Source organism: Eurosta solidaginis, chromosome 3 (genome assembly GCF_040869045.1).
Source record: "Eurosta solidaginis isolate ZX-2024a chromosome 3, ASM4086904v1, whole genome shotgun sequence".
Taxonomy (NCBI): Eukaryota; Metazoa; Arthropoda; class Insecta; order Diptera; family Tephritidae; genus Eurosta; species Eurosta solidaginis.
Window position 1 is genome coordinate 34,826,764 of NC_090321.1, and position 13,232 is coordinate 34,839,995.

The 13,232-nt window shown below is 35.8% G+C and overlaps 1 protein-coding gene across 2 annotated transcripts in view; it reads right to left on the reverse strand.

The window, feature by feature from the left end:
- Nplp1 (Neuropeptide-like precursor 1) overlaps window positions 1–12,269 on the reverse strand; it is a 123,120-nt gene extending 110,851 nt beyond the window's left edge. Inside the window, exons 1-2 of one of the 2 annotated variants that reach the window (XM_067771385.1) lie at window positions 12,006–12,269; window positions 11,759–11,886 (exon numbers count right to left, since the gene is read on the reverse strand). In XM_067771385.1, the coding sequence (XP_067627486.1) occupies window positions 11,759–11,800 (42 nt within the window). In that variant the 5' untranslated portion in view covers window positions 11,801–11,886; window positions 12,006–12,269. Of the gene's footprint in view, window positions 1–11,758 lie in introns of both variants that reach the window. The other variant, XM_067771384.1, reaches the window with a different exon arrangement.
- Window positions 12,270–13,232: the final 963 nt, after the last annotated feature.

The following is a 13,232-nucleotide window of genomic DNA, read 5'->3' on the forward strand; positions in this document are numbered from 1 at the left end:
AGAAAATTTCAAAGTCATGAACAATAATTAGGTGGCAAGAACGGTGGGAAGAAGCGAGAAAACGGCGCTGGATCTTCATACTAGCTCGAAGTATAGCGAAATGGTACGAGCGAAAACATAAATAAAAAAAAAATAAATGTAAGGCGCGATAACCTCCGAAGAGATCTAAGGCCGAGCTTCTCTTCCAATTTGCGTCGTGCTCCTCTTGATTTTCCCTACAAATTGGCCGGACGGGACCTACATGTTTTATGCCGACTCCGAACGGCATCTGCAAAGCAGATGAGTTTTCACTGAGAGCTTTTCATGGCAGAAATACACCCGGAGTGCTTGCCAAACACTGCCGAGGGGTGACCCCGCTTAGAAAAATTTTCTTCTAATTGAAAAATCTTATTTCTAAAATTTTGATGTTGCTTTGCCCGGGAGTTGAACCCAGGGCATACGGTGTGATAGGCGGAGCACGCTACCATCACACCACGGTGGAGCGAAAACATGGCGAACTAAATTATAATCGAAAACAGATATTGAGCAGGCACGGCGGTTTCAAGGAATATCTACATAAGCCTGTGATAGAGGAGGATCCTTTTTATCCACACTGTTCCTCCGAATTGGAAACCGCAGAGCACGTAATGTTTCACTGCCCTCAGGTTCATGGCGAAAGACTCTCTGTATACACAGATTTTTTGGAGAGGTTCCTTACATTAAGAATGTAGTTCCCCGAATGTTCATACAAATAGATTGTTGGACTGCTGCTGTGAGCAAGATGGCCTTTATAGTTATGACGCAATTGATGTATGTTGAAAGCTAGCGCAGAGAAATACGCATGCGATGTAGTGGCGACTAAACCTCTTTCTCCTCCCCACAAATTGATATTAGAGAAAATTGCAAAGTTTACAAGATGGTTACTAGGACATTTTTCTGAATTTCACTTCTTCATCAGCTAGCTTCTCGGAAGCTGAGTATTGAACTGAAAATCTTCAACATTCATACTTTGTACTAGCATAAAGGCAGATGCCTTTAACCACTCAGCCATATGAATGTCCCGCTGCTCGCTTTGCAATTGGTATCGAAGTATTGCTTTTTGTTCCTATTCCATTATTCACCATTTAGGTACCATACTAATTCTATGCGCTATTTAATCCTAATTGTGTGGAATATTTTTAGGCGCGTTTTTTTTTCTTTGACCACCAGGTAAATCTATAAGCTCTGATTTGTTGAAGCATCGTTGCTGTAAAACTTCTGCTGCTATATATTTTCATATCAGTTACCTTGTATTGCTCAATGAGCCTACCTCAACCCTTGGTTTATAGCGGCAATCCCTAGTTTTGGTGTTATAAGCCTCCCACATACTCATTCCCATCCTTATGATATTGTACCAGATCGTCAATCATCTCATTGAAGTCAGCAGTATTCCTTAGTTGTGGACAATGTGATACTCTGAAGATCAAACCATTTAGTTCCTTTGAATGAAACTTTTCCATTTCCTCTTAGGAAAAGGTGTTAAGGTAGCATTTTTTTATGATACTGAAAAAATTAATGCTGCAGAGAAGGCAAGAAGCAACACATAAATATATGAGGGCGAGTATTGTCAAAAACTTACGCCCACAAAAGACATGACGAACTTTTTATGCTAAATTTTTCTAATCCATCAAATCTTTTACATTTTTTTCAGTTTATATGTATGCATTTGAATATCTCTTCCCATTCTATGTGTTTAATTTAAATTTACTTTCGCATACCCTTAGCTACTTATGCATGCGCGTATGCGGAGCATAATGGAGATTTTAAAATAATATTCCCTTTTTTTGACATTTATTACGCTATAAATATCAATGTTCGCACGCGCTTTGGAACTGCTATAAAAAATATCCATAAAAAATGTTCGTATGTATATTATTTCATGCTTTTTGTAGTGCACTGTGGGCAGATTGGCATCTGTTTTTGTATTAAATGACAATGGAGGCCACGGTGGTGTTGTGGTAGCGTGCTCCGCCTACCAAAGCGAAGATCGCAGGTTTAACCACCGAACAAAACAAGAATAAAAATTTAGAACCAAGTTTTTTCAATTAGAAAATCTGCCGTTAAAAGCTTCTCAGTGAAAACTCATCTGCCTTGCAGACGCCATTCGGAGTCGGCGTAATACATTTAGGACCCATCTGGGAGTTCTGCGCTCGCCAGTTATTAGGGACGGCAGAGTTGCCAGATCTTAAGGCAGCAATTAAGCTGGGTTCTAGAAAATTTCTGGTATTTGCAAATTCTATAACATAAGTCCTGGTACCTGATTTGAGGTTCATCCGTTCGGTCATAAAACAAGTTCTGTTAATATTTTTTGTTGTTGAATTTCCGACAGGGTGATAAATGATTTTCCGTCATCCCTTGTAAAATTTTGTTTTGAGACAAACGAGTTTCGGGGTTGTGCCATCATCAGTGTCGATTTTCATTCTGATCTGTTGTTATCGCTTGCTTTGTATTTATAATTCGTAGGTACATGCGCAGGTATTGTCAAAATGTATGTATTTATATGTATGTGCTGTGCGTTCATTCAGAACCAAGGGTGGCTTTTACTAATCGATTTGTGTGGCCGATTGAGGCAGGTAAAAGTCAGTAATTCTAGTCGTTTGACCTTCTTTGTAGATTTGTAGCTTAAGGCATTTGGTACACAGACTTGAAAGAACACCTCTTACATAAAAAGCATACAAGAGAGAAGACGGTAAATCATTCCAATGTTGTATATCAAATTCTAGTAACACTATAGATACATTCAGTCAATCTGAGATCTTTATTAACCGACCATATTAACCTAACCTAACCTATTTCTATTCCTTCCTTACAGAGTCTTTTTCTGTTCCTATTCCTATTTATATTGCATTTCTATTATGCCTTTTGTTCTTATCGTATTTTCGCCTACTGCTTTTCCCACTCCTGTTGTTGTTGTTATTGTTGTTGTTTTTGTAGCAATAAGTATGCTCCCAGAAGGCCTTTTAGAGTGCTATCGATGTAGATGGTCCTTTGCCGGATGTAGATCTGGTACGTTCCAGTAACAAGCAACATTAAGGTACTAGCCCGACCATCTTGGGAATGATTTGGTATGACCACATGAAACTTTCTAGGTCATCCCACCCTCCCAATTCCTACATCCATGAGGAAATTGGGTTCACCAGAGCCTCGGCTGTTAAATAAACAGGATTAGCCACGGGTAGGTGAGGCTGAAAATTGGGTTGGGCAACCTGTATAATGCGCTGGCAACCCGTTCAAAGGTTGAAGGAATTTGGTATTTTAGTCGCCCCTTACGACAGGCAAACCTGCCCCCTAGCCCGCTGGGGTACGCAATCCTGGTCTGACTCCTATTCTTATTCTTGTAAATTTTCCTGTTCCAGTCAGTCCCTATTCCTATTTCTTTTCCTTATACAATTTTCTTTTTACTATTGCTTTTCAATTCCTAGAGGAATTCAATCAGGTCAAAGCTTTTTCAATAAACTTCATAGTAGCATTAAAAGAAGGTGCTTTTAAAAAAATTTGAAAATTTAACTTTCATTGCAAGACAAGTGTAAGCTTGCCCAGCGTGCAGCGTAACAGCCGGTATGTGTGTCCATCTTTTTAACACACCATTTATCAAAGATTTAACTGAAATGACAATGCGTACATGCGTACAAAAAATAACAAATTTTTTTTTTTGCATATATTTTTTCCTCTTATTTTTCTGCTTGCCATAACAAAAAATTTTTGATTATTTTATTTTACTTTTAAAAATGATCTTTTTTTGCCAGAAACCTCTTTAGACACCAATCAATTACCAGCTTTTTCAATTATCATTGATGCATAAAATAAATGTTGAGTATTTTGAGCCCACAGCTGAAATAAAAATTTTATTTTCACGAAATGTAAATGACGTTTGTTTGCAAAAGTTGTTACTTTATTTATGCCAATGCTGCTGTCTATATAATTTTAGAATGGCAAAAAGCTAATTTGGCGTGGTACGTATTGATTTACTGCCAGTTCGAGAGGGAGGTGTGCTTTTCGAAATATGAGCAAATTTTTGATTAGATATTTTTCAAATACCGCATACTTTTCCTACACGGTTTCTAAACCAAAAAGTCAATGAGATTTCAGGATATACATACAAGCCATTACTTATGTAGACCAGCCACAGAATAGATACTTTTCTTGACAAGTTTTTAGGATACACAGAAAACTGCCTTGTAAGGCTGCTGCTTGGAGCCATCTGCTGTTGTAAGTAAGTCGGTACTATACTAGTGTAATGGCCTAGTGGGATGTATTCGACAATGATATTACTACAAGAAAAGCTAAAAACCACACAGCGAATTATTCTTTTTTTAAATTAGCGGCGCTGCTTTTTCAAGACCCAATACCATGCTTAATCGATATATGAGTACTCGGTGAAAACTGCAGCCATATATTACCCGCCAAGTGTTGTAACTAAACGCCGATGCCACAGTGCTTTGAAAACTCAAGATGATGTGAGCCACAGCTTATATCCAATACAAATCAGTTGTTAACCTTTCCCCTATAATAAGAAGCACGCTGTTTTGTAAATTACACGTAAACTTATCCGTGCCATCCCAAAAGACGGAACCAGTGCGTATACGTAATATTTTTATTATTAATTGGTATAAAAGAGTATATAAGAGGGCGTGTTAAAAATAACTTGACTTACGACGAGCTTTAGGTCTCACTTCTATTACAATATAAGGCATGCTACTCTTAATTTCTCCTACAAAGAGGCCTAACTATTTTAAGCCGATCCGAACGGCAACAGCAATTTAGATTAACTTTGACTGAGCAGCTCATAAGTCAGGACTGCACGAGCAGTGTTAATGAAACCACTGGTGAGGAGCGACCACGACCTGGGACTGGTACCTAGAACGTTCGATTGGTAGGCGAGAACACTAACTCCTCCCCAGCGAGTTAAAGAGCTTAGAAGATTCGCAGGGCAGGCACAATAGTCGTAAGTGGCAAATCAAATACATATACACTAAGGTTCGAAAGGTAAGAAAGACTGTTGCCGAGGCAGTCGAGCCATAGGCAAAAGGTTTCAGTACCGTAACACTACCTAAATATTCGGGGAGTTTTTGCGGCAAAAGCAACAACAACAGTACACAGCCTTCATACCACGACTGCCGCTCATTTTTAATTTTACACTTATGTTTAGCTGTCGAGGCTGCTGCGATCGCAAATTTCTTACGAAGAGAAGGAATGCCGCTACATCTGCTACCTTCAACTATTATTAACCTTCTAAGGAGGACTAGAGGGGATTATTTCCATTCCGCACGCAGTAAATAGGAAACTTCTTTGCGTAATGCGACAGCGGAACAGTAAAGTTTTGAGATCAATTCGAATTTGAGATTCGAATGCCAAATAAATTTATGAAGTTTTGTTGAAAATTCGCTAGTTTGAAGTTGGCGAGGGGTCAAGAACTATTTGCATTCTGCTCATAGAGAAGGTCGTCCACGGATTAGATGATAAATATTTGCATTTAGACCAGCTGTTGTTGGTTAACGCGCCACTGCTAGCCTAGGTTAGGTTAGGTAGTAGCTGCCTTGGTAGGCGAAGCTCACTTGAACAGCATGAAGGTCCGTTGTGATACCACATAAAATAATGGTGGCATAAGCTATAGCTACCTAGAAAGTCGTTGACGTGAGTCGAAACCGAAATATTTTAGTTTAGTTTAGTTTTCGCTAAAGCTCGTCTTTCAAGCGCCAAGTGATTCGATGATGCCCCCTTATCAACCTCCATACAGCTGCAGCATTCTGCTAGCGTTTTATATTCACTAAGTACTCATCCGAACGTTTGTGCTAGTGTATTTTGATGCTGGGCATACATCTAGTGTATTCGGTGCGCTTTCTGCATAGCTACTCTGGTTTCTTTCGGCTTGATTGTCATTGAATCACCGTAAGTCTTATCGACTTGTTTGCTAAACCCCTTTCAAGTCAAGGGTTTCGTTTTTTATTTAAATGTGAAAGAATGACTAAGTCTCACATATTTTTCAACATGATCGAATTTTCGGTAATTTTCAAGAAATAAAAATCAGATTCTTTTTACACAAGTTAGCATGAATACTACTTATTTACCTATTGATGTCTAAAATACAGGCTACGCCTTTATGAAAAAATCAAAATCAGCTGCTGAAAAAGGTGCATATTTTTAGGCGCATACAATTTTAAGCTATAATAATCCCTCAAAAGTTGGATTAAAATAAAATCTATAACATCGGCATGAGATAACATTGAAACTCCTTTCCGCTATTTTGCTTTGAAGCGAACAACGCGTTTATGCATATTCGCTTTAACTAGTTTTAAAGTATTTGTCCCTAAAGGTAGGCGAAAAAAATAGTTTATTCTTTTAACGCATCCTTGGTTGGTTGGTTGGTTGCTGTACTGCCCGGCTATGGAGCCGGGGCCAAGTAGCGCTCTAGGCGCCATTTTGATGTATTTCCTCCTGGAACCAATTACGTTTTGAATAGATGTACCCTGCGTACAATTTTACACAAACCACTTGGTTAGATCAATAAACCTATTGATTTCCTTGATTCGGCAGTTGGCCACCACCGCCCTTAAGTCCGGAAACACATAACTGCCTAGAGTTCGGGACCGAAAATTCGTGAGGGCTGGGCACTCGCAGAGAAACTGAGTAACCGATTCCTCGGCACCCTCCTTCCTACAGCTCCTACACCTCTCATTTTGGGGGATACTCATTCTATTCGCGTGTGTTCCAAACCGCCAGTGCCCTGTAATAGTAGTCGTGATTCTACATATTTCCTTCCTAGACCTATTTAGTAGGTCATCGGTTCTTTTCTGGTTGTAGTCTGGCCATATTAATTTGGTGATTCTACAGGTGTCCGTAGAGTACCAATCGCGGATTTGCTATTTTCTTTAGATAGGTGAGAATGTCTCTTTTAACTGATGTGTGTGGTCGATGCACCGTGACTGCTTCCGTGATGTCTAACGATGCTGCTTCCTTCGCTATTTCATACGCTTTCCGGTTCTGCAAAAGGAAAATGCAGACCCTCTCTATTCCTTGCAGCTCTGCTTGGAAGATGCTGGCTATGTTTGGAAGACGGAGGGGGGTTGCGACTTTTAGTTGGTTGAAGTAGACACCTGCACCGACGCCGAAGTCCATTTTGGACCCGTAAGTGTAGAGTGAGGTGGCCTCCTACCTGCCAACTCTGTCGCCCGACCAATGCGTTCTAGAGGGTATCTGCACCTTGTAATTTCTGTCGAAAACCAGTGTTTTTTAGAGGTAATCTGTTGTCGAATCCATATCGGTGAGCCTTGTTAGGATGTCACTGTGGCCATAATCTTTTTCTTTCCAGCTTTTAGACTCCCTTAGTCTGATGGATGTGCTGATCGCTGTATATCTGATGTGAACGGTCAGTGGCAGCAGGTTATGTATAACGTTTAATACATCCGTCGGGCACGATCTAAGTGCACCTGTTACCCCTGCGCATGCTGTCCTTTGTATTTTGTCTAGTTCTTTAGTGTTGTATTGCTTGTTCAGGGCAGGCCACCACGCTATGGCTCCGTACGCCAGGATGGGCTTTTTGACCACCGTTTAGAGCCACATCATAAGTTTTGGCTTTAGCCCCCAATTTCTGCTGACTATTCTCTTGCACGAGTAGTATGCGATATACGCCTTCTCTCTTTTTTCGATATTGGTTTTCCAATTTAACTTGTTGTATATTTCGACGCCTAGGTACTTAACTCTACTAGAGAGCGAGAGTTCCGTTCCATCTATTGAGGGTAGTCGAAAAGTTGGTATTTTTGTTCTGTTACTGAACAGTATCAGTTTTGTTTTGCTAGGGTTGATGTTGAGGCCACACGATGCTGCCCAGGTGTGCAGTCTACTTAGCGCGCCCTGAAGGATGTCGCTTAGCGTGGAGGGAAAAGCCCCCGATACTGCAAGGACCAAATTTAGGGCAGAACAACGTCAGACGGGTCTGCTATTTATATATATAAAAAAATTAGCGGTACCCGACAGATGATGTTTTGGGTCACCCTGGTCCTTATTTTGGTCGATATCTCGAAAACGCCTTCACATATACAACTAAAGGCCACTCCCTTTTAAACCGTTCATTAATGCCTTTAATTTGATACCCATATCGTACAAACAAATTCTAGAGTCACCCCTGGTTCACCTTTATGGCGATATCTGTAAAAGGCGTCCACCTATAGAACGAAGGCGCACTTCCTTTTAAAATACTCATTAACATCTTTCATTTGATACCCATATCGTACAAGCACATTCTAGAGTTACCCCTAGTCCACCTTTATGGCGATATCTCGAAAAGGCGTCCATCTATAGAACTATGGCCCACTCACTTTTAAAATACTCTTTAATACCTTCCGTTTGATACCCGTGTTATACAAACACATTCCAGGGTTAATTCCTATGTTAATTTTCCTACATGGTGATTTTCCCTTAATTTGTCTCCAAAGCTCTCAGCTGAGTATGTAAAGTTCGATTACACCCGAACTTAGCCTTCCACACTTGTTTTTTACTAAACTTTTTTTTGCAAAATTCCGAATTTAATAAAAGCTGATATTTGAAATTTATTTTTGGACAATTAAAAAAAATGTTGAAGAAAAAATTTCGAATTTTTAAAATTTAGAAAATTTTCCACTTTTTATAAAAAAATAAAATTTAAACAAAAATTTATTTGAATTTTTCTTTTTTATTTAACTCTTTTTGTCTTATATTTCTGCAAAATTACTGCAATAACACAAACATGTTTTAAACCCTGTTTGCTTAAGAATTTTTATAATTTTTCACTGGAAAATAAAGTGAAAAACCATTTTATTTAAAATACAATTTTTTATATACTATTTTTGCCTTAAATTTCAGTTAAAAAAAAAAAAAAGATTTCTAAAAATTATTTCACAACAAAAAAATTCAAAGCCTGATTTTAATTCCACGACAATAAGTTTCAGATAAAGAAAAACAATTAATGAAAAGGCTAAAACAAAATTTTTCCTCAAACACAAAAAAATTATAAAATTTAATTTTAAGCATATTTGAAATATTTTTACTTTTTAATTTTACTTCTTTCGTCTAAAATTTGCGTACAATTACTGTGCAATAAAACAAACAAACAAAATTTATAAAATGAAAAAATGTTTTATTTGAAATACCAATTTTTTTTTTTTTTATTCTTAATTGTCTGCACAGTTCATTTAATGACAAGAAGTTTTGGCTACAAAAAGATAAAAGTTTAAAACAAATTTTTTCATGAAAAAATATAATTTAAATAAAAATGTTTTTTAAATTTTTTCTTCTTTTTAACTTTACTGACTTTAGTCATAAATTTCTGCACAATTACTGTGCAATAAAAAAAAATATATTTAATTTTTTTTGGAAACAAAAAAAAAATTTAATTAAAATAATGTTTTATTTGAAATAATACATTTTTAATTTTTTTTTCTATTTTAGTCGTATTTGTCTGCACAGCTACTGTGCGTTATAGCACAATATTCATTTGAAATAGTTATATTTAAACAGATTAAAAAGTTGGTTCGAAGTTAAAAAAAAAATATTAGAAATTTGTTTTTAGCAAAATTTGAAAAACTTCATATTAAACTTAACTTTCATTTATGACAAAAAGTTTTAGATAAAAAAAGAATAAAAGGTTAAATTGAAATTGAAAAAACTTCTTAAAAAATTTTTATAAAAATAAGGCCTTCTAAATTTAATTAATCTTATTTTAATATTGAATTAAAAACCATAATATCAAACAAGTAAAGATGACTAAGTTGGGGTGTAACCGAACATTATATACTCAACGTGAGCTTCAATTGTACATTTCGTTTCGGATAAAATACTTTTCTACATAACACGTGGCACCGCCCGTTAAAAAAAAAAAAAATTTCTCCACATTTCCTCTTACAATAAAACTTGTTAAGTGAAATATCTTTAATTCGAAACTATTTTTTGCTAAAATATAGCTGATTATTTTCGTCTACGACGCTTTTAAAAATCTTTTATATAAAATTGGGCGTGGTCTTTAACAGATCTCGTCCATTTTTTCTAGAAAATTTCCTGCTATAGGGAAAATCTGTGTACCCAATTTTATTACAATCTGTTAATTTTTCTTCGAGTTATGGCTCCCGCAACATAGAAAATTGCTTAGTCATAAAAGGGGCAGAGCCACGCCCATTTTTTTAAATTTATAGTTTTTCCTATTTATTGTTATAAATCCACTTGGGAAATGAAATACCATTGATATAAAACTCTTTTTTGCAAAGATATAGCTTATTTTATTCGTCCACGATCCTTTTAAAAATCTTTTATATAAAAGTGGGCGTGGTGCTTAACCGATTTCGTAACTTTTTCTTCAAAGCACTCCTTATAGTAAAGGCAACCTCTCTGCCGAATTTTGTTGCGATAGGTTTAACTAATTTTGATTTGTGATTGATAGTATTTGTAAAATTGATTTTATCACAAGTGAGCGGCTCCACTCCCATTTTAAGAAATTGTTTCAAATTTTTATCAAGAGTCTCAATATCAGTCCACACGTCAAATTTCAACATTCTAGGTATATTATTTACTAAATAATCAGGTTTTTTGTGTTTTCCAAAATGTTATATATATAAAAAGTGGGCGTGGTTATCATCCGATTTCGCTCATATTCAATATCAATCTATTATGGATCCAGATAAGCTCGTGTACCAAATTTGGTGAAGATAACTCAATATTTACTCAAGTTACCGTTGTCCAGGCGGACGGACGGAGATGGCTCAATCAAATTTTTTTTCTACACTGATGATTTTCATATATGGAAGTCTATGTCTAATTCGATTCCTTTATACCTGTACAACCAACCAATCAAAGTTAATATACCCTGTGTGCAAAACACGCTGATTAAAATAATTAATTGAAAATTTGAAATTAAAAAAAAAATTTTTTTTGTTAATATTTTCATTTTTCAAATATTTTATGACAAGGATACGATTTTCAAAAAGAGATTATATAAATACTTTAAGACAAAAAGTTTTAGCTTAAAAAAAAAAACATGTTGATAATTATTCATCCATGGTTATGGTTTTTACTCAGCTGTCCGGCTGAGTTGCATAAGAAAGTTGTATTTGCTTAATGTTGTAGAAAATTTTAAATTTATAAAAACTGTCAAATTTGGTAATTTTTCAGAATTGTGAAGCAAAAAGTTGTCTTTTTACAAAATATTTCTTCAATATTTATGTAGTTCGAAATTTTAAATTCAAAAAATTTTCAAAGAAGTATTTTTTATTTCAAGTTTATTTGGAAAAGTCCATAACGTATTTCATATCATGGTATCAATGAGCTTGACTTTTAAAATGTTTATATGAAATTGTTTTTTTTTTGCAAGTTTTTTTTTTTTTTCAAGATATTCTTTAGCAAACTCATTTCATAATCTCAAATTTTAATTTATAGAGACAAAACTTATGTCTTTGTTTCTAAAATTTCCTATTTTTTTTAACTTTTTATCAAAAAATTTGTTTAAATTGGTAAATATCAGCTCAAATTGCTTTTATTTATAAAAGCAAATAGTTCATAACGACCGAAGCACAAAATTTTTTTGAAAATACTGGAGTTAACATATTCGAAATTTTTTAAAAACAGGGCTGTTTGATTGAGGTTGATTTGGTTAGGTTGTTTTTATGCAAAATCAAACTATTTTGCAATAAAAATTATTTATTGTATTTATCTCATCACATTTGTTAAGTTTTTTAACATTGATTTGTAAAAAAAGATTTTCTTAAATGTAACTTACCGCGTTCAAAGTCATGAAGAGCAATAACCAAAAGCGTAGCATAGCTATAGGCGCTGTCGAAAAGAGATGCTTATTTGTCAAAGATTTCCCTTGATTGCCGCGTCTTAGGCGCACACAGCTGTTAATCACTTAAGTTCAAAATAAAAATGTTTAAAATAAACAATCAAACTCTTAAACTTTTTTCAACTACAGCACTAATACATGCACAAATCTGTTTTTTAAACACACTAAACACCGGAAATTATACCTTAATTAAATTCTTTTCAATACTATCCATATAAGTAAGTTGCGCACGTCTTACTGTTAATTTGCGCGCTGCTGCGATTTTCAAATTTTATTACTGCAATATATATTTTCTGTATGTTGTTATATTTATTTCTTTTGTTCTGCTTTTTTTAATTTTGGTGTCTATGTCTGGTCGTTTGTCCGTTGGTATCCGTTCGTTTTTTCCGTTTTATTTCGTTGCGAATGCGTTCGCTGCGTCGGCTTCAGTATTACTGACAGCTATGACTATCTTAGTCGCCTATTTATATGCAATGTCAGAATACTTTGACACTCGCGCTCTCAATGCCTTTAACAATAATCGTTAAAACCAGGCAGCTATCGAGCTGTCGAGCTGTGCAATCAAGCATCTAACCTACATGCTATTGAGCTTCGTTGAAGTTAAGCTACACGCGGGAGTGTAATCGGAGCTGTTATGCTCATTTATGTCGGATAATGAGCGTAACAAGGTATCGGGTATGCAAGATGAGACGATTTCACGTATTTGTGTGTGTGCGGCAGCATGGTAATAATGCGTTTAATGTCAAACTGTTGCTGTAACTGTTGCTGTAACTGTTGCTGTGGCTAACGCCTTCATAGCTTCGTAAACCGTATTTTTGTTACTGTGTATTGTTATTTTAAATACCAAAGGGTTAGTGTTACAGCAGCTACTTTTGCCTGCACACTGCATATAAATATTTTTCCATTATCTGCGGCATACTTTTAGGCGGCGTATGGCGCAATACCCTGTCAATTATCTGTTGACTACTTTGAAACTTCTCTTTTTGCTTAGAGGGTATTTGTGTATATGAGCATAGAATGGTGCGTGTGTGTGTGTGTGTGTGGATCTCATTGCACCATTTTAGTCATATGTGTCAGTAATGACGTCACAAGTGGTACACAATTAGCAGCAAGAACGAGGGCATTAACTACACAATTGGGCAAAATGCTTAGTCCTATTTTATATTTTTATATTCATAATAAAATCCGCGTATTAATAAAAAAAAACTAAAAATAATAAAAAAAAGTATATGCGCCTAAAAATAAGCAACAATTTTATTGTAAGCGTTATACTGCGAAAATCGACTAATTGCTGGTAGTTCCTGCTGGAAGTAAGGTAGAGAAGTAACTTAATGCTGTTTCCTACCTACAAACTTTGCTCTGCTGCTTACTAACTTGTCCTACATATTAGTAGCCCTATTTTATGAACTTT